The following is a 22,543-nucleotide window of genomic DNA, read 5'->3' on the forward strand; positions in this document are numbered from 1 at the left end:
GATTCAACAACTGCACCACTGCCTGGTTGTCCAACCACAGCATTACCTCCTCTATTGCGAGTGTGCTTTCCAAAACAAGAAGGCTACTACAATGAGGAAGAGTTCCAACAGCGTTACATTTTTTGTCAGGTCTTTTACCTGTCACGAGTCCGGACAGCGAACCGCACACTAGTCTGGGCCCAGAAAAAGCCTAAAGCCTTCACTCCCCCTGCATCTGTGAATAGCTTTAACTGTTCGGCTACTATCCAGGGCTCACACTGGACCAATGTGCCACTGAAAGTGGTGAGGAAGGTGAACCATTGCTGCAAATCCTGTTTGATCCCAGTAGTTATCCAGACCCTATAGTGCATTTTGTGCAGGCCTCTTGTGAGCCAGGCCATGTGTCTGGTGAATGTTCACCCATCTTGGATCACCTTGCTTGTGAAACTCATTTGCTCAGCTACTGCTGAATTTCTCCTAGGTTTGCCTTTCCCTTGTTTAGTCGGCCCTTAATTATCTGTCTCATTTTGGTGATTTTAGGTGGTAGGATCCTACACCCACCCTCTTGAGTTAGATTGATACCAAAGAAATGTAGCTTGGTTGGTAGCCCGTTGGTTTTTATCATGTTGTCCAAGGTTTAGTCAACACCCAGGTGCCAGTGTGGGAGATATATTCGAAAAGTCTTGTTGTAGGCCAGCTTACCAATGAGTACTGTTGAGTGTGTCTTGCCAAAGTAATAAGCATCGATATAGCGTGGTCAGCAAGGTGCGTCCATCGAAGGACGTAAGTTGAGAGTGATGAGGCCTCTTTTGGAGAAAAATGGTGTAAATAAAAATTGTGGTTGCCACTAGTATGCCAGTTGTAAAACAAAGGCCTCAGGCCCAAGGTACCACCTGTGTATCCTTGGTTGGAAGATCACAGGCCAGAAAGTGGAGTCAAAAGGCCAAGGTATTCTTTAACTTGCTATCAATTCATATTGCCTCTCATCTCCCTTCTGTGCATGTTTCTATTTGTGGTCAAGTGGCAGTTGACCATTTGAGGTGGGCAATATCTATATATCATGTGACTGACCTAGGTAGTGCAGTTTTCTATACCCTGGCTGCTTTCTCATTTGTTGATCCTCTGCAGCATGCATAAAAAGTGGGAAAAACTTTGCATTGTGTCTGGGCATTGTATTTTGTACAGGAAGGGTACCCTTCCTGTACATAATCTATGCTAGACTAATGCACACACCCTAGTGTTAAGGTGTATTCGTGGTGCACAGCAGCTGTAATCAGAACCGGGGAAAGGGGAGGAGAGAGCCATATGAAGATCTGGTGCTCTCCTGCTTCCTCCCTGTCAAGCCACGTAGCATAGCATTGCGGGAGGTTGCGCTGCATGATTTTTTTGTAAATCTCCCCATTGGTCTGTATCCACGTGTTATAACAAAGCTTGAAGGGGACCACCTGCAAAATACTTGGAGGGGCCCCCTCTCCAGCCCACCACCTACAACTTTTGCTGAGGGGGTCTCCTGGAGCTCGGGGCCCCAATGCACCATGTGGGCTGCAGAGGCTTATATCTGGAAGAGACAATTAGTTATAAATTCCTTACCTTAGAATTAACTCCAGGCGTCAGACTGGATCCAGAGAATGTTTTGTCAGCAGTACCCCTGGGCGTCAAAGGGTGGCTTTGGTTGGCTCCACGTTCATTATTGGCGTCGTGGTCACCAGGATGGCGTTGTAGTAGCTACTTCGACACCACCCTTGTGCGCTGACAACTGTTGTTTGTTTTTCCGCGCCAGCCAGCACAGATCCAGAGAGAGCGGTACCTCCAGTCACTGTTTGACTGAGTTTATGCCGACGTCGTTTGAGTCTTCGACGCCTGCTGCACGTCAGGGATGCCCAGTTTCAAGGGTTATGGTTCCTGCTGATGGTTGGTGTCGGTGACGGATCTGCACTGTGTGCGCCTGTTCTGTCTGGAACCTGACCACGACTCCAAGTCATGTTCCGACTGCTGGACCATAAATCCAAAGTCTTTGCGGGAGTAGTCCCGAAAGCTTCCCGAGACCTGGCAGTCCACTCCTCGAGGTCCTGTTTTGCGTGGGAGGTCAAGGAACCAGTCGCCGAGCCGCCACCACCACCAGTCCTCTTCCAAGTCACTCCTCAGGTAAGTCGAAGCACAAGAAGAAGTCAAAGAAGCATTGTCGCTCTTCGACTTCTCCTCGTCCGTGGGCAGACGCGACGAGGAATGCGGGTGGTGCCCCTCGCTGAGTCAACTCCGAGGTCCCCGTCCTTGCCGGGACCATGTGCGACCCCTGCCCAGCTTCGGTGTTTCTATGAGGTGATGCATGCCATCTTTGGGCAGCCCGGCTCCACCGGCGTACCTTCGGGCCCCGCAGACTCAGCTGGGGGCCCTCGGCCTTCGAGGCCAGAGGCTTAGGACCCGGCACCGCAGCGTCTAGACCTGGATCTGGATTTGCACTGGTCGACCTTACCACACCTCCCCCAGCGCCAATTCTACTGGCACTACATCTGCAGCCAACGCCGCTGGTTGTGTCCCCAGCTGGCGTTGACGCCAGCCTCCAACTCGACATGGACACACAGCCGGACCGGCGTCAACCGACGTCGGATCCGGCACCAACGGGTACTTTTGTGCCCTTGTTTCACCCTAGTTCTTTTAGGCCAGATTGGCAACCAGAGGAGGGTGAGGAGGACTAAGAGGTGTCTGGAGACCCTTTAACTGACCAATTAGAATATGATCCAGTCTGGTGAGAGGAGTTGGGGAATGCCAGTGGACAGATACTTCCCCAGACCTTGGAATGCTTTCTCCTCCTACCGTGGCTACGGAGGAGGGAGCTTCTTACGCAGTAGTGTTGCTTAGGGCGGCCGAGGCTCGCAACCTCGAGCTACCTACGGTGGAGGTGTAGAAAAACAGCCAATCTTTAACGAATAACAAAGCTGTTCGGCGAAAGACACCTCTAATTCCCAATATCAATAGTTACCAAAATAGAGACAGGCGCTGGTAACTGGACGGCAAAGAACAGGTTTATTACTCCAGAGGAGAACACAACAGGCCTGACACAAATCAATGTCTTCAGGAGGTGTTCTAACAATTTCTCTGCTGCCCTCCTTTTTATACTGTTTTCAGTAACTTCATTAGTGGTCAAACATCCAAGGAATTCCTGCCTCCCGCCGGTTCCCACATAGACCCACCAGCTGTCATTCCCCCTCCCATATCTAACAGATGATTGCCATCTTACAGCTGGACATTCCGGCAGGACATAAGTGTGTGGGATTGGTCAGATCTAAAGGTTGTGCAAGTGATAAGATCAAGCATTTCTGTTTGTGCAACAATGTCTTGCTGTGTGGGGGCAATGAAGTACGTCCGCAAGGCTTGGTTTACAGCCTGGTACCGGATCAAGTGACCAGGTTGGGGGTTATCAGAAGGCCTGGCTCATGTGCAGGGGATGAAAGGACAAATGTGTTTTAGGGTGGGAAGTGGCTCCGGGGCTTTGTCAGGCTGACAAGGTTTTATGACCTTAGTGCATTTGGTCAATCAATCATGACATTTGTATAGCGCGCTACTCACCCGGAAGGGTCTCAAGGCGCTGGGGGAGAGGGGTCCGCTACTGCTTGAAAAGCCAGGTCTTGAGTAGCTTCCTGAAGGTTAGGTGGTCTTGGGTTCGCCGAAGGTGGATGGGGAGGGAGTTCCATGTCTTGGCTGCCAGGTGTGAGAAGGATCTTCCTCCAGCGGTGGCTCTGCGGATGCGTGGAACGGCGGCGAGGGCAAGGCTGGTCGACCGTAGCTGGCGGGTGGGTGTGTAGAAGGTCAGGCGGTTGTTGAGGTACTTGGGGCCTTGGTCGTGGAGAGCCTTGTGTGCGTGGGTGAGGAGTCTGAACATGATCCTCTTGCTGACAGGGAGCCAGTGCAGGTCTCTCAGGTGGCCGGAGATGTGGCTGTGACGGGGAATGTCCAGGATGAGTCGTGCGGAGGCGTTCTGGATGCGTAGGAGTCTTTTCTGAAGTTTGGCTGTGGTTCCGGTGTAGAGGGTGTTTCCGTAGTCCAGTCGGCTGGTGACGAGTGCCTGGGTGACCGTCATCCTTTTTTCGGTGGGGATCCATCGGAAGATCTTTCGGAGCATGCGCAGGGTGTTGAAGCACAATGATGAGACGGCGTTGACTTGTCTGGTCATCGAGAGGGAGGAGTCCAGGTTGCGTGCGTGGTCCCTTGGCTTGGGAGTGGTGCCCAGGGCAGGGGGCCACCAGGAGTCATCCCAGGCGGAGGGTGATGACCACAGGATGAGGACTTCCGTCTTGTCTGAGTTCAGTTTCAGGCGGATGTTCTTCATCCACTCGGCGACGTCTTTCATCCCTTCATGTAGGCTGGTTCTGGCGGTGGCTGGGTCGTTGGTGAGGGAGAGGATCAGCTGGGTGTCGTCGGCATAGGAGATGATGTTGAGGTTGTGTTGGCGTGCGATGGCTGCGAGGGGGCTCATGAAGACGTTGAATAGGGTGGGGCTGAGTGCTGATCCCTGTGGTACACCACAGATGACTTCTGTGGCCTCGGATCTGAACGGGGGAGGCGGACTCTCTGGGTTCTTCCGGCGAGGAACGAGATGATCCACTCCAGTGCCTTCTCTTGGATTACGATGTTGCTGAGGCGCTGCACTAGGGTGCGGTGGCAGACAGTGTCGAACGTTGCGGAGAGGTCCAGGAGGATGAGGGCCGCTGTTTCCCTGTTGTCGAACAGGGATCTGATGTCGTCGGTGGCTGCGATGAGGGCGGTCTCGGTGCTGTGGTTGGCTCGGAAGCCGGACTGCGAGTGGTCGAGGGATCCGTTCGTCTTGAGGAAGGCGGCAAGCTGTCTGTTGACGGTCTTCTCGATGACTTTGGCAGGAAAAGGGAGAAGCGAGATGGGGCGGAAGTTCTTGAGGTCGGTGGGGTCCGCTGTTGGTTTCTTCAGGAGACCGCTGAGTTCGGCGTGCTTCCAGCTTTCTGGGTAGGTGGCGGTGTTGAAGGAGGCGTTGATGATGTGCTGGAGATGGAGTTGGCCTTGTTGAAGACGTGGTGGGGGCAGGGGTCGGTAGGTGATGCTGAATCAGGGCACCGGGGATGGTTGCAGGGTCAGGGTGAATCATAGGTGACTTGCAAAGCGCAAGATGGCCGCGGCACCTAAAATGGATGCCGTTTAAGTGTGGACGATGGCTTCTTGTTAGGCAAGATGGCGCCGGTGATGTTCATGCTTGTCGATTACTTTTTAACAGTCGCCCCTTTGATCATTCCCAAGACATCTTGCTAGTCTATTTTGATCAGTGTCTTCAGTCTTAGGTGCGCAAAGGGTTTGGACATAGGGAACACAAGGGCGGTGTGCAATTGGGCTGTCTATAGCGGTCTTTGGTGGCCTATTTGTATTACGGACAGATGAAAACAATCCTGCTATCAGTAAAGACAGCGTTGTCAATAATCTTATGCAGTCAATGTGACAGGCGAGGAGGCAGTGCATCCAAAACGACATTTGTCGTATCATACGTCTAGACCTGGAGATGGGCCTATTTCTTAGACGAGGCAGAAAGTTCATTCAAATAATAACATGTTGTCATACAAATTGTTCTGGTAGGATAAGTACCGTTAAGTGCATTATTTGAGGTCTAGACTCCATGGGGGTCCAAACTAGAGAGCATATTCATGCGGACAACTGGTGTTCTACAATTATCATTATATAATGCTAACTCTTTCTTTGGTTTTCATATACAGTAAAAGTGACCGATGTAAGGTTTCAAAAGAAAATCTTTTTCTTGTCCAATTGGGGCATAATCAATACGAAGTGGTTGTGAGAGAAATTCAACTTAATACAAGTGATAGTCTGGGAGTAATAATGTTCAAAAAGCTCTTCTTTCCAGTGTCTTATTACAGCGAGCCATCACTGGTAGGCTTCCATTGTTCTTCTTCTTTCATTGGCGCTGTTGAGCACCGGCAGTGGAGATATGCATCCAGCTCTGATCCAGATTCCACGTTGCAGGGCGTGGCCATTCTTTGCTCTCGGACCACAGTCCTTTTTGCCCTGTTCCCTAACTAATCTATCATAGGTACCTTAGACAGGGTACCCGCACTCTATTCTTTATCCGTGAAGTCCATCCCTACTAATCCTATTCTATCTGTGCGCTGTGTTTCTTCGTCAAGTCAATTTAAAAAAAACTTCATATGAAAAAGGTGGCGTGCTTTGGAAGGTCGAGGGAAGAGGGAGCGGAGCGGGGTCAGATCTGAAATGGACCAAGGTGGGCAGAAATTTCACACAAGTGGGCCCATCAATCGGGCTCAATCGGCACGGGCGGATCAACAAGTTGGGGGCTTCTGGACAGCCCTTCTTGCTTTCATTTTCCATGTTGGGAATGGTGCCTCGTCCAGCATCTCTTTGCTCTGCGGCTCCATCTTGGTCGAGGTCATAGGTGTTCCACGATCTGCAGCCAGGCTGTGCGTCACGTCCGGCCCCTCTCCTCTGACGACTGCATGATATCTTTAAATAGGTACAAAACAATTTTTAGAGAACTGGCAGGGGAAGACATTTACACAAGTCAATTTCTCTCCCAACCCCAAGTAGCTGGGGAAACATTTATCTGTTACTCAAAAATTACGATAGCGTGAAGGTTCTTTAATCCTCACATTGGTGCATGTTATTAACTCATAAATCATTACTGTGGTGCAGGTCTGCAAGCATTTCTTTGAATTTGCACCATAATTTTTATCCTTGGTGTTCATTCCTTTTACATTCGTGATTGTGGCAAGAAATCTAATATCTATTAATTACATGGTCTGTCAAATTCAAACCGGCTCCTCCGGCAGAGACTCGTCGTTATAAGCTAAATCCTGTTGAGCTATATTTTTCTTCTAGGTCTGCTAACTACGAAAAGTGTGATGTGCTATTATCATGGGCATACAGGTACCCTTCCTAGCTATTGTTTACCATAAAGTACAGAGGCTAAGCATTGTTCCATCCTGTCAATATTCCTTACTTTCAGCTAAACATTTTGGTTTCAGTACTCATTCAGCAGGGCTTACTACAACATTCCTTTCACTTTGGTTCGAATCATTTTTTTATGAACATTATTCTAATTTCTGCATCATCCTTTACAACCTAGCTACTTCATTAGTTAATGAGGGACTTGTGATGTCCATACAACTTATATCTAGGGTGACCGGAATCTTAAAGTAAAAACAACTATGGACATTTCACAAAATTGGGAGAAGGACTATTATCTTACTTCAAGCTACGAGTGCGTTCCTTAGTAGAGTGCTACAGAATGGTCAGTAAGAACTTACATAAATTGCGGATTTTAAACCTGGCGGCTTGTTTGTCAATGAAATCTTTTCTGGAAACAACAGCTAACTTCTATCAGTTTTAGACGATTTATCTTCAAAAACCGGGACATGAGCTACATTTCTTAAAATTTTCTGGGACAGCTGGTACAAAACTGGGATCATTCTGGAAAAACGGGGATGTTTTGGTCACTGTACTTATGTGCAATGGGCGGGATAATATGAACGATGAAGGTTGTGTCACTAAGGTATTAAACAAAAGCCACTGACCTATAGCCCCCCTTTTAAGGGCCAGATTAGGGGTCATCAGTCGTCTCACCTGTCCTTTCTTTCTCAGCCAATTAAGTTCCATCAATTTACAGAAAGGAGAGGTAGTAATATGGCAAAAATATGATATTTAGTTTCTGTAAATTTGTTCAAACACTGTCGTGTTTAAGGCCAATTGGACGAGTACCGGTGAGGTACAGTGTCGTCATTTATTCAAAAGTGAGCTCTCAGAGATAGAGAGCGTCGTGCACAAAAATAGGCTATTCAGTACACGCACAACATAGAGAGAGCGAGAGAGCGTGTACAATAATAGGCTATTCAGTACATATACAACATAGAACAGTACAGGTCGGTTTACATATAAAACACACAAGCCGAGGGAAAACATAAATGCATAGTTTACGTACACACAAATATCGAATAGGGCGTGACAGTACATGCATCAAGTACAAAAACCGAAGACAGAACACAGAAGTTATTTTGGACAAAGGGACTTTTTCATGTACGTTGCGTATTCTCAGTACTCTACTTAATTTATTCGGGCGTCAGGCTCCTTCTTTCCTAATAGTCGACAATTTTAGCCGGTGGCCTATTTTGAAAATACTTACTCCCTTTTAATTGGTCGGACACGCCTATTTTGAAAATACTTACTCCCTTTTAATTGGTCGGACACTAGCCGAGTCGTACTTATACTCACGGTGGGGTCCCCCAACATCTAGCAACGATGATCCAAGCTGAGGTAAAGGAGGGATGTCAGTCGGACGTGTGACGGTACAATTCTTATTTTTCTATGTGGATGGAAGAAGGAGGGGTAAATCTAAAACATGACAATATCTCTAACTTCTGGGTGGAGGAGGATTTGGATGAGCTCCAACCCGGGGTACTCTTCATTTCTCTATTTGGTCAGTACATAAATTAGATCACAGGTGCGCATTACTTTGGTCGCACATTTGGGATATCGGTTGGAGTCGGGCTCGTTGTACTGCATTAATCGTTCAAGCTCCTGATGTAGGCTACCCTCCCATTCGCTAGCTTTAGAGAGAGACTTGTTTCTAAGTAAGGAACATGCTATATTTCAAAAAACGCTAATCGTCTTTCGCATGTAGGTACCATGTTCAGGCCTATTTTTCTCATCCCATTAACCGTTCGATCAACACTTCAGTCATACAAAAAGCATTCTCTTATCGACCCAGGCGTACACGACACATACGCATTCATACCATACAAATCAGGGGACACACTCATTCATACCATACAGTTTTTCACGCTCCCAGAGATAGCCTCTGCATACAACGTACCATCTCACAGTACTAGCCTATTTTTCGCGTGGAACACAGTGCGTTTAGGCCTTCTTTATTCTTCAGCTGAAACTCCGATGTAACCTACAGAAAGAAAGAGGGGGAGGGGGCAGCAATCGAAGCACATCAGCGCGCATTATAACAAAAATATTTTTACTTACCATGTACCTGACTTATCTCTTGGGATGCAGTCCTTGGCATCTCGGCATTGAAGCCCAGAAGAACCGTTAGCGCGGCAAAGATAACCAATGATAGGATGCTCACTACATAGATCATTCAAGTGTGGTAATATAGACCGCATGTAGGAAAGGGTCAGAGGCCAGAGGTACTCAGTATAAGGTCAGGGGGGGTGATGGATCAATGTTCGAATCAATCGAAGAAAAACGATCGATAGTGGCCTGGGGCCGTTCCTATTGGTGGAGCAGGGAAACTATAGGAGGTAGCGAGTTTCGCTGGGTGCATTCGCGCTTTCAATGGTATGCATTTTTGCTACACGGTAAGACCACTAACAGACTTGTCTAATGTCTGCATGGAGATCAGTTTTGCGGGCGGATGGAGGACACAGCGCAGTTCTAGTTCGATAGCGCGGGAGCACAGTTGTGCCAGAAAATCACAGATTCGTATTTGCCAAGGCTGGCAGACCTATTCATGGGGTCCATAAACACGGACTAGGCCATGCCTGAAATGTTTGTGCAAGGCATACCAATCTATAACACACAAAAGAAACAGTGCCTTTCTAAAAACCGATAATAGGCATTTGTGCCCGACTGCTAAAATACAGTGCCTAGAAATGTCTTTTATATATAATCTAAACAGATGATCGCTGTGTTAGGAGGTTACGAGAGGTTAAAACAGAGCAGGACTTTCCTAAAAATGTTCATTCTAATCATATGACTTGTGCAAGGACATCAAACGCTAAGATTTAAAACGAGCTTTCTTGCGATGTTTTTCGAGCCCTGGCTTTGGCCGTGCAGGCAAATATGTTTTAGAGAAGATTTTTCTCTTCTTTTTACTTAATACGTTTATAACTTACTCCTGCCTAATGTTAGACTGGATGGCATTCCTCTGGTGAGGCTTAGGAGCATTTGAAAAACTCCTCTGAAACACGTGGTGTGTAAAACAAAGATTACGGTTTAGGACTCAAAGGAGCAGAATGCACTTGGGGTTCATAGCTAACAAATTTCGGGCTAATGTACCTTTTTGGGAACCTTACAACAAAAATTCCAAATTTCAAAAAGGCGCGCTTTTGCTCCTTCGACGGAGCTGTTAAGTAAAAGAGGTTCGATCTACTGTCCTCTTCATTGATATATCTAAATATCAGGATCTTTACCAATTGCTTACGTTGTAGGAGTTAAAATACAACAGCTCTTGACCATTCTTTTGACATTGTTTCTGTGTACTGTATCTTTTTAACTTTTTATAATCAAGTTACTTCATTTTACTGGCCATTTAAATTCGAGTTCCGTCTTTGCGTATCTGTTCCTCAATGAGTCATACATTATGGGACAAATACCATACTTTTTGTTCAACAAACAATTCAAGCTAAAACAACCATTTTCCAATAACTTCAGAAAAGACAGGCATAATGGATATCGGTCAAAAGAATCTCTCAATGAATCCTAAATTCAGACAAGGAGTCTGCATTAACTGTCCTTTACTATTTGTAAATAGTAACCATTATTCAAAAACTACCAAAAAATCAATATTTACTTATGCTAATTCCATGTTTCTCGAGAAGGGCTATTCCTAGCGTTTCTATTTTAGCTGGGTCAAAAGATCCCATCAGTGGCCTACTGGTTTACTCGATTTTCCTAGTACGTTTTATGCCATAGTTTGCTAAAAGCTACAGTGACTAATCCATATTATACATGTCCTTTTTATTAGGGGTGACCTCCGGTGGAGCCGGATCACTGACCTCTAATAAACGGTACGGGTTGAACCAATTACCAATTAGTGGGGAGAAGATAGGCATGACGTATAATCCGAAAAGTGAAAATCTCAAAACAATTGTGGACAAAAGTCCGCACTACCTATCCTTCACTGTCTGCAAAGAGAGAGAATATTCCTATTCTTCGTTGTTTGCAAGCAGGGAATATCTCAAAGAGAACCAACGTACCAAATAGCTAACGAGCTAAACGAACCAATAAAGCGCAATACTAGTATTTCAATCCAAACAATTCCAATACAATCAATCAAACAATCAGATGGATAAAACATCCTACCAATCAGACGTATAAACATCCTACTTAATCTTACCCGGACCACGTGGACAGTTCTTCGCCTTACCCTTCCAGCGCCTGATCGTTCTCTTACTCCAATTTTACCGCAGCACTCCTGTGGGATCCCAGTCAGGACCGCAGGTCATTCGAGAGAGGTCCGTTCGGAACAAGTGAAGTTCAGATGATCGGCTGCCCAGACAAGGGTCTCTTTTGGGCAGGTGCACTTTCCCGATCGTTGCAGTCGTTCACTCCGTCGTTAGGACCTCTCTACTGGACCCACATGTCTCTGATGGGTGCCACGTTGGGACGCCAAATTGTGGAAAAACAGCCAATCTTTAAAGAATAACAAAGCTGTTCGGCGCCAGACACCTCTAATTCCCAATATCAATAGTTACCAAAATAAAGAGACAGGCGCTGGCAACTGGACGGCAAAGAACAGGTTTTTTACTCCAGAGGAGAACACAACAGGCCTGACACAAATCAATGTCTTCAGGAGGTGTTCTAACAATTTCTCTGCTGCCCTCCTTTTTATACTGTTTTTAGTAACTTTATTAGTGGTCAAACATCCTAGGAATTCCTGCCTCCCGCCGGTTCCCACACAGACCCACCAGCTGTCGTTCCCCCTCCCAAATCTAACAGATGATTGCCATCTTGCAGCTGGACATTCCAGCAGGACATAAGTGTGTGGGATCAGTCAGATCTAAAGGTTGTGCAAGTGATAAGATCAAGCATTTCTGTTTGTGCAACAATGTCTTGCTGTGTGGGGGCAATAAAGTACATCCGCAAGGCTTGGTTTACAGCCTGGGACTGGATCAAGTGACCAGGTGCAGTTGGGGGTTAGCAGAAGGCCTGGCTCATGTGCAGGGGATGAAAGGACAAATGTGTTTTAGGGTGGGAAGTGGCTCCGGGGCTTTGTCGGGCTGATGAGGTTTTATGACCTTAGTGCATTTGGTCATGCTGAATCAGGGCACCGGGAATGGTTGCAGGGTCAGGGTGAATCATAGGTGACTTGCAAAGCGCAAGATGGCCGCTGCACCTAAAATGGATGCCCTATACGTGTGGACAATGGCTTCTTGTTAGGCAAGATGGCGCCGGTGATGTTCATGCTTGTCGATTACTTTTTAACAGAGGTCAGGACTTACCTCCTGACTGAGGTGCTTCAACTGGCTCGGAGCCCCTGCTGCCATTCAATGAAGTCCTCACATCCTTTTGGGCACCTGGTCCAGGCACAACACAGGGGCTCCTGTGGATAGGATGATCGCCCGACACCACCGCTCAGCTCCGGGTGACCCCTCTTTCCTTTCCCAACACCTCTCTCCTAAGAGCTTTATGTGCCAAGCCTCAATGTCCAAAGGCGCATTCCCTAACACACCACCTGATAGGGAATCCAAAAAGCGGGACCACCTTGGGAAGAAGAAATTGTTTTCCTTGGGACTGCGGTCGGGAAGCACTGCATGTCTGTTGGGCCATTATACCCACTCCGTGTCGGATACTGTGGAGCAAGTGCTGCCCCAGTGCCCAGAGGAGGCCCGGGCCATACTCTCCCGTGCAATTGCCAAGGGGAGAGACGCAAGCAAGTTTACCATTCGCTGTGGACTGGACACCGCCGACTCACTAGGCAGGACGATTTCTACGTCTGTAGCCCTTTGAAGCTACGCCTGGGTGAGGTCGACTGTTTTTTCAGGGGATGTCCAAGCTACCCTTATGGACATTCCCTTTGATGGCCGTCGCCTGTTCGGCGACAAGGCAGACAACGCGCTAGAGTGCTTTAAGAACTCTCAGGCTACGGCCAAGTCCTTGGGCCTCTCCGCCACCTGCCCAGCGCAGTCAGCTTTTTGCCCCTTTTGTGGCTATGGAAGGGGATGCCCCTCCATGTTTCACCCTGAGAAACAGGCCGGCGCAAGGTGTTCAGCCCCTGTGTGGCTGGGGACGTGGGAACCACCGCTGGGGGTCTGGGGGCCAGAGGGCAGGCCAGTCCACCACAGCCCCCTCTGCAGCAGCCCCCAAACCCTCCTAGTCCAACATTTCAGGGCCACCAATTGCCAGTGGGCAGCAGGAATCGCCATCACCTCCCTCACTGGCACACCATCACGTCGGACAGGTGGGTTTTGCAGATAGTCCAAAGGGGCTACTCCCTCCCCTTAGAGACTACCCCTCCAACCATACCACCTCAGCACCATTGCATATCAGGGGATCATCTTGCCCTTCTCCAACCGGAAGTTTTGGAACTCTTGGCCAAGGAAGACATTGAGCGAGTTCCTGCCCCAGACATAGATCGTGGTTGCTATTCCAACTACTTTCTGGTGTCCAAGAAGGACAAAGGCCTGTGTCCTTTCTTTGATCTCAGGAACGTCAACTGCCTCCTCGAGAAGGATGTTGACACTAGCTCAGGTCCAGTGTGCCCTCGACCCTGGAGACTGGATGGTAGCATTGGGCTTGCAGGATGCTTATTTTCACATTCCCGTCCTGCCGGCCCACCGGCATTACCTATGGTAGGCCACGAGCATTTTCAGTTCACCATGCTCCCCTTTGGCCTTACCAGCGCCTGATGGTGGATCATGCCAGGTGGCATATGAGGGCTCTGCAGTGGGACCTGAAGTTCCAGTGGGCACCGCATATGGGGAATCTATCAGATTGTGTTCAGATCTTGGAGGGCACTGCATGTCAATTGTAGTGGTGGCTAAGGAACCAGGATTGGGTCAACGGCATATCCCTCTCCCTTCCTCAACTGGAGTACACAGTGGTGACGGAAGCATCACTTCTAGGGTGGGGTGGCCTCATGGGAGAGGCGGAGATCAGAGGCCTCTCATCTCTGGCAGAGTCTGGGCTCCACATCAACCTTCTGGAGCTCTGGGCGATCCGTCATGCACTGAAAGCATTCCTTCCCTCAGTCCGGGGAAGAGTAGTTCAGGTGTTCACGGAAAACACCACCACCATGTGGTACTGCAACAAACAGGGTGGATGGGGTCATGGACCCTATTTCAAGAGGCCTTCCGGCTCTTGACATGGCTGGAACATCAGGGCATATCCCTGGTGGTTCACAACCTGGCAGGTTTTCTGAACGCCAGGGTGGACGAACTCAGCTGCAAGTCCATGATGGATCGCGAATGGCGTCTTGACCCGTAGGTGGCGCAAGGTCTCTTTCCGCAGTGGGGCGAGCCTTGGTTATATTTATTTGCCATCTAAGAAAACGCGCAATGTCAGCAATTCTGCACATTGGAATTTCCAAGGCAGCACTCGCTAGGCGACGCCCAGAGTGCTGAAGAAGATCAAGCGCGACCGGGCCCAAGTCATCCTTGTGGCTCCGGATTGGGCACAAAGAATCTGGTATCCCGAGCTGTTACACATGGCCATCGATCCTCTGATCCGACTGCCTCTTCGGGAGGATCTTCTTTCACAGCAGCAGGGGGTGGACCTCCACCCGAACCTGTCCAGCCTCCACCTCCTTGCGTGGAGATTGAGCGGCAACAGTTGACATTCTTTGACCTTCCTCCCGAATTCTGTGATGTTATCTTGGCAGCAAGGCGTCCCTCCACAAGCCACTATACGCCTGCAGATGGAACACATTTGTGGCATGGTGCACAGCAAAGTCTGTTGATCCCCCTTTCTGCCCCTCTTTCTGAGCTTCTCTTGTTCCTCCTTTCTTTGGCCCTGCAGGGCTCTGCTCTTAAGGGCTATCTCTCCGCCATTTCAGCCTTTCTTAGGCTTCGTGATCAGCCTTCTCTTTTCAAGTCCACTGTTGTAAATCACTTCCTTAAGGGCATTACTCATTATCCTCCTGTGCCTTTCGTAATGCCTCAGTGGGACTTGAACTTGGTTCTTACTTACCTTATGTGCGCTCCCTTTGAGCAGCTTCATAACTGTCCTTTCAGACTTCTTACTCTAAAGACTGCTTTCTGGTTGCCATCACCTCTACTCGCTGGGTGAGTGAGCTACAAGCTCTTTCTTCAAAGTCTCCTTTTTCGGCTGTTCTTCTGGACAAGGTCATCCTCAGAACCAGACCTTCATTTTTCCCAAAATGGTTAATTCTTTCTACATTGGTGAAACCATCACTTTGCCCACCTTCTTTCAACCCCCACATCCTTCTATGGTGGAAGAGAGGCTCCACTGTCTGGATCTAAAACGTGTGCTTTCCTTTTATGTGCACCAAGCAAGTCTGGGTGGATGACCAGCTCTTTGTTGGCTATGTGGGTATCAAAAAAGGTTGGGTTGTGCACAAACGGACCATTTCCAGGCGGGTCATTTTGTGCATCAAACCTTGCTACTCTATGGCAAAGAAGGAGTCTCCAGTGGGACTGTGAGCCCATTACAACAGGGCGAAGGCAGGTACCACTGCTTTGGGACGTGGAGTCCCCCTCAATGAAATCTATCAGGCAGCTACGTGGGCATCTCGGCACACTGTCACAAAACACTACTGCTTGGATAGCCAAGTCTGGAGAAACGGCTTTTTTGGACGTTCTGTTCTCCAGGACATTCTGGTGTGAACTTGGTTCACAGACCCACCTCGGGGGTTAGTATTGCTGGGGTATCTATTCTAAAGTAAGGATTCTATAACTAATTGTTACTTTCAGATGAACAAGTTACTTGCCTTCGGTAACGATATATCTGTAAGAGACATAGATTAGTTACAGATTCCTTACCGCCCCACCCATCCTCCCCATTCTGTGAACTGATTTCTAGGGTGAGGGAATCCCTTTTAGAGCCCTAGTTTTGTGCACCAGTGGTCAGTGTCTTGCATGTCTCTGTGCTTCTGGTGTGGAATGTCGTGTAAAAGAACTGACGTCCGCACGCAAGGGCGGCGTCTAAGTAGCTACCACAACATCATCCCTGCAAATACGATGCCGACGACGAACGCTGAGCCGACTAACGCCACCTTTCGACACTCAGGGGTACCGCTGATGACAAATTCTCTGGATCCAGTCTGATGCCTGGGTGTAGTTCTAAGGTAAGAAATCTATAACTAATCTGTGTATTACAAATATATTGTAACCGAAGGTAAGTAACATGTTTGTTACGCCACTATTTTCTGCTCTGAGAGGATTGAGAGAATGAATGCCTCCTGTAAAATGTCCAGCTCTTTTTACCTAAGCACCTTTAATTGAATCTGATTGGGCCTGGTTATAAATAAAGGGTTGACTGGTAAGATGGTTCCGCCCTGGAGAGGTGCTCTTGTGTTGGCATTCTTTAGTGGCAGGAGATGTAGAATGTGGAAGGGTTCTTCAGGCAAGGTTCCACTGCACGCCATTCCCTGCATGGAGGCTGAGGCGGTGGAAGCTTACCCGATCTCCTCACCTGTTCCTGTACTATTCTCAAATAGTTATACATGAAATACTGTCTTCATGTATGTGGGGGAACCAACATAACAGTTAGTGACACTGGATAAACTATGCATGCAGTAAGGAAGAGAAGATATTTATGCAGTGACATAAAACAACGTTGGAAAGAACAGCAAAAAAAATCATGATTTTTGTTAAGGCATTGGGCATACTTCACTGCGCACTTTAACTGTCGAGATATCGCTGTCTTCGAAAAGGTAATAGTAAGGCTTTACATTCTTCAAGCAAAGAAATCCTATTTTGGAGCCAAATGCCATATCACCCGTATTTTTCAAGCGGCGGCGGTGTTCCAAAAGTACCATTGTTGAGGCAGACATCAGTAGAGGCTTGTCTTTGCAGGCTACACACGCGAGCGACGTCACAAGGAAGCTTGTTGTAGGAGGCAACGTATGCAGGGTCACGCAGCGTGACCTTGCTTGGCACCCATTTTAAGCTATCCGCTCAAATGTTTACAGTTGCCCAGCAACCGGTTTCCAACACAATCGGAGTGCGGCAACCTAATTAAAAAGACTTACCTATCGCATGGAAGTAAATTATTGGAGCATATCGTTCAATGCTGATGCCTTGGAACAGAAAACAGGTGAGGAGTTTTGGGGGGGTAATTCCAGGTGCTGGTTATTATTGCAGTTGTACTGATCTGAGGCACTAATTGAGTTGGTGTGCATATTCTCAAAAATGAGTAATTGGTGGATAAGCAGACTAGTACTAGTTTACCATGGCTCAACAGAATTTAAGCACTGAAAGTAGATGGTGTCAAGAGTGTGCATGGAACTTTTGTGCTGAACATCACAGAGGATAGTGCTAAGGACACACCGGTTTGTAACTTGCTAATCGATGGGATGCCAGTCAAAATGTATGCAGACTCAGGGTCACCGGTTACCATCGTGAAGGAGCACTTATGGAAGGAGAAGTTTGCTGGTAAAACTGGCAATCTTTTAACACCTATGAACAACAATCCAGAGTTTTACTTGAGAGAAAGTGTACATGGTAGGATTTAGGTGGCTAATATTTTTATTTAAAGACAGACTGTCATGGGGGCAATTATATGTTGCAAAACAAGTTCCATCGGTTTTGGGGTGGGCTGACCTGAAATGTCTAAACAGTGATGAGAAATTGTTGATTGTGGATAAGTGCAGTCTGGTGGGTAGCATTATAGGACAAGAGTTTACGAGTGTGTTCAAAGAAAGCCAGGAGAATTAAAGGGATTTGAACACATAATTGTTCTCAAGAAGGAAGCTATTCCGAAGGTGCACATGGTGAGACTACTTCCTATAATGTTTAGGGATGAAGTGCAGAAAGAAGTGGAGAGTTTGATAGAGAAGGATGTAATTGAGGAGGTGGAGAGCTCAGAGTGGATTTCACCAGTAGTAGTAGCACGAAAAGCAATGGCAAAATCAGTCTGTGCATTGACTTACACCATGTAAACAGTAACATTGTGGTTGAACAGTTCCCCTTACCTAAGGTAAATGAGATGGTGTTGCCCCTCAAAGGGCCTACTTGGTTCTCTATTATAGATCCATCTAAGGCGTATCATCAGGTGGCTCTCACACTGGAGTTAAGAAAGCTCACAGCATTCATCACACCATTTGGGTGTTATCAATTCGTATGGATGCCTTTCGATTTAGCATCGTCAGTGGCTGTGTTTTAACTGCTGATGCATAAGTTGATCTGGAAGATGGAGGGGGTGAAATGTTTCCAGGGCGATATCCACATTTTTGCAGCACACTGAGAGAGTCATGACGAGAGATTGAAAATGGTTTCGAGTGTAGGCTTGACAGTGGAAATCAGCAAGTGCAGGTTTGCGGAGAGGAGTGTGACAGATCTGGGACATGTTTTAAGGGAGAGGGGAGTAAAGCCAAAACCAGGATTGGGGAGTGCCATTGTGCGCTGTTCTGCCCCGGAGAATAAGGATGAGGTGAAATCGTACTTAGGAATGGCTGAATTTTGTTCGTAGTACATTCCCAATTTTGCAACTAAGATGTACAATATAAGCCTTTTGATGAAAAAGAAAGTGAAATTTGTGTGGAGTTTACAATGCAAAGCTGAATTTAAATAATTCAAGAATGAGCAAGGTGTCAACTTTAAGCAGGTTTGATCCTGAACTGTTCTCTCACCACTGATGCCAGTAATTAAGGTCTGGGGGTGGTGTTATCTCAGAAAGACTCTGTGGGGAAGGAAAACATCATCCTTTTGCCTCAAGATGGCGGTCACCTGCGGAAGAGAGGTACCCCATAATAGAAAATTAAGTGCTGGTGTGTGCCTGGGCATTAGAGCAGTTACAAGCTTTTGTTTGGGGAAAGGCTGTAACCATTCGCAAAATTATTGACTATGGAAGGAAGTGTGTCTGCTTCTGCCAGGTTGGTGAATTGACCATGCAAGTGAAGGATTGTGTATAAGATGGTGTATGTACCGGGCAGAAATAATGTGGTTGCAGACTGTTTATCCAGAATGCCTGCCCCTATGGAAGAATGTGCAGATGATCCTTGGGAAGATTTCAGAATTGCATTGATTCAGAAGAACCAGCAATAAGGAAGGAAGAGTTGGATATAGGATGTGTTATTACAATCAGTTGTAGAGTATGTAGTCAAGGGGTTGCCAAGGAAGGAAGAGGTTACAGATTTGTTAAGACCATTTTGGGAGGTAAGAATGGAACATCTATGGAAAAGAATGATTTTAAGAGGGACAGGATTGTGCCGCCAGAGGGTTTGAGAGAGAATATCTTGCAAAGGACATTTTGGTGAAGTGAGGACACAAGCAGTGGTCAAAAGTGTTTTGGTGGCCCTGAGTGGATAAATCAGTGGAAAGGTGCATAAGGACATGTTCTGGGTTTAATTCCCAAACAACCGTGAGAGCGTGTTTCAGTGGATTTGCTTGGCCCAGTGGGAAATTCAAATGAGTATGTGGTGGTGGTGGTGATTGATCTGTTTTCAAAGTGGTCAGTAGTGTGGAGATTGTGGATAAATTTGATACGACTACGGTTTTGGAGTTTTTTGTTAGGACATTTGTTTCTGAAGGTATGCCTGCTGTCATACTGAGTGACAGTGGGGTAGAGTTCACTTCGAAGGCTGCAAAGAATTATTTGGAGAGAGTAGGTGCAAAGCACAGGACTACAGCACTATATAATTCTTGTGGGAACAGCATTCTAGAGAGATTTAACAAAGTCTTGAAGGGTGTTATTCAAGGGGCAGTGAGGAAGCAGAAGGATTGGAGGTTGGAAGTAAGGAAAGCAGTGTAGGTATACAAGGTGATTGCACATGATTCCACGGGTTTACCTCCATTTGTGATAATGAGAGGGAGGAAACTGCAATGCAAATGAACTCCTTTTTAGTTAAAGGATGGGACCGTGGAAATGTTAGAAGAAGCATATGGGAGGACCAAGGCATATTATGACAGAGTGCTTGGAGTAAGAGAGGAGCGTGTGGAGGTCAGAGATTGGGTGCGGGTGAAGAAACCTGGGAAGATTAATAAGGGAGAGAGTCAGTTCTTTGGTGCTCAACAAGTGGTGGAAGTATTGAGAAAATGCGGGAAGGTTGTAGGATGGTAAAGTGTGGAATTTGAAAAGCGTTGTGTTGGAGGGTAATGGTGGTATAAATGAAGGAGGGTGTGGCGAGCAGGAGGAAAACAGGTCTAAAAATTTTGAGTTGATGGAGGATGTTTTTGAATGTATTGGATTACAGCGAGCGATCGATTTATATAGATTGGTTGGTGGCGGAGAGGAAGGAGTGGTTTGTGAATGGATGACGAAGGATATGGTAGAATGTGTCAATGTTAGGGATGCAGTGGGGGTCATGAGCCATACCCCAGGCATCCGAGGACAAGGATCCGATACATGGCGTCTCGGGCAGCACTAAGAGGAGAAGAGTGTTGCCTGGGTGGTTAAATGAATATGTAATGGATTAAGCGGATTATGTTCTGGTTTCCTTGTATTACAGAAGGGGTAAGTTTCCTTTGTTGGTCATTTTAGAGGGGATATGTTTCTTTTGGGTTTTATTAGTTGATTTTTTGTGCAATTACTTTTGTTTTACAGAGGGGGGATGAGTTGATTTGCCATTCTTTAGTAGCAGGAGATCTACAATGTGGAAGGGTTCTTCAGGCAAGGTTGCACTGCATGGCATTCCCTGCATGGAGGCTGAGGCGGTGGAACTTTACACCATCTCCTCACCTGTTCCTGTACTATTCTGAAATAAAGAAGATATCCATGAAATACTGTCTTCATGTATGTCGGGGAACCAAAATAACAGGTGCATTGCAAAGGCAAAGCGGCATGTAGTGATCGTCATTGTTTGTGATTGCTGAGTTAGCTTATAAATATTTTTCAGAATGCTAATTGAGTTTTTTTGTTTGTCATACAGGTGCCAAAAGTGGGGTGTAGGGTTGGAGAAGATATACAACAAAACTCAGCGAGATAAGTTTGCGTGGGCCATCAACATGTCAGACGCCGACTTTGAGTTTTGATATCCGACTTTAAGGAGCACCACGCTATTACTCACAGATGCTTTCGGACCATCTCACCTTATGTTCTGTCTCCTAACAATGCCAGTTGAAGAGTTCAGCCTCTTTGTTTGGATCTGACGAAACAACTTTTATCACTAAAAGGGAGAAATGCAAATATCCACTTTTAAATCAGTTACTCATATTTATTATGTTGCTTTTATGGTCGGAATTGTTACTAAAACCGATCTCGATTTTACATTTTGTATTAATTTCATTAAAGCACTGTTTTTTTTAAATGTGTTGCCTGGTTCCAATTTCTATGAATCGGTTTGCAGAAGACAATTATGATTGTAAAATATACCGTAAACACTAAATATTATAGCGTAGTTTTTAGGAATGCATCCCATTTGCAATGTGCTCAGATGCTTTTTGATTACCACTCTACTTCAAAGCTAGCTACTTATATGTAAATATTATGCCACATTCTGAGTACTATATCTTTCAGCATTTGTGAGACCACCTGAGTAGAACAGATTTCTCACTCGTTTGTAGGCGGCCGGTTGACCGAGACATCAAAAGGTGTCATTCAAGTATCGATTAAATGTAACATGTTCACTTCCTTCACAGTGCCACAGAGTGGCAGCAGCACTGTGTGTGACTTTGTTCTGTTTATCTGTTGAACAGTAAACATGTACTGTCTGTTAGTAGCACACCTATCAGTGGTTGAGCCAGTGCAGTAGCAGCAGGGGTTTTGGTGGTCCAGCCTGCTCTGTACAAGTTGCAGATAGATTAAAGGCCATCCGCTCTGAACGATTTAAAACCAGAACCTGTGATGTGAAATTTGGGGAGGTTAGGGAGGAGAGGAGAGGGTCAAATGGAGAAGCGAAAGGATAGAAAGGAAATGTGAGAGACCGAAACAACACATCTTTATGGAAATATAGGGAGAGAAGGACTAACAAAACGGTGTAACCAAAAGAAAGAGAAGGTACACATGAATAGGGATGCCAGTGAAAGAACAGGAGAAAGGAGAGGAGAGAGGGGGATTAAGAAGGTAAGAAAAGATATAGCTGTGACAGAAGGGAAGGAAGTCGAACTCACAAATTAGGGGGAGATTGAGGCAAATAATGGCCTTCAGGTCGAAGAGGATACAGGGGAGTTGGTGGAGAGAGAAAGGAGACGTTTGAAGAGGAGCGAGGAGAGAAAAAGTGCGGACAAATAAGATAGGAGGAGAAGAAAGAAGACAGACGCGTATGAGGTGAATGGAGAAAGGGAACAGACGGTTAGAAGGAGGTAATTGGCGACCAGTAGCTATCAGTAGTGCAGCAGGGTCAGTGACACTAGGATCTAGGGATTTGAGGGGTCATTTTCACCCCAATTATGGCTGTCTTTTGTTATTGATCCTGGATCCATGGGACCCATTTCCCTTTCTTGCATTAGGGCCTATGGCACCATTGTTATGCCACTGCTGTCTGTGTTTGTAAAGGGAGGCACTGGCTTATTGATTCTTTGTGTAGCCCAAGCTGGATAGCATCTTTATCTCCCATCTTGGTCGTGCTAGTCCACTGTGCTTTAATGAAAAGCATCTTGCCTCTGAGTCAGCAGTGCTTCTCATATGATTAAGGGTTTCAACCTCACCAGACTCATAAACATAGAAAGAGGATAGTCTTTATTTTTAGGTCTTGCCTACTAGACAGCACATGGGCTGTTTGCTATACAGT

General features: G+C 46.7%; 1 protein-coding gene across 1 annotated transcript in view; it reads left to right on the forward strand.

Moving 5' to 3' along the window:
- LOC144799696 (DNA topoisomerase I, mitochondrial-like) overlaps window positions 1-21,101 on the forward strand; it is a 1,324,061-nt gene extending 1,302,960 nt beyond the window's left edge. Inside the window, exon 29 of the mRNA XM_078671191.1 lies at window positions 20,744-21,101. Coding sequence (XP_078527317.1) covers window positions 20,744-20,846 — 103 coding nt within the window. The 3' untranslated portion in view covers window positions 20,847-21,101. The remainder of the gene's footprint in view (window positions 1-20,743) is intronic.
- The last annotated feature ends 1,442 nt before the right edge of the window (window positions 21,102-22,543 follow it).

Source organism: Lissotriton helveticus, chromosome 12 (assembly GCF_964261635.1).
Source record: "Lissotriton helveticus chromosome 12, aLisHel1.1, whole genome shotgun sequence".
In the NCBI taxonomy this organism is placed as follows: Eukaryota; Metazoa; Chordata; class Amphibia; order Caudata; family Salamandridae; genus Lissotriton; species Lissotriton helveticus.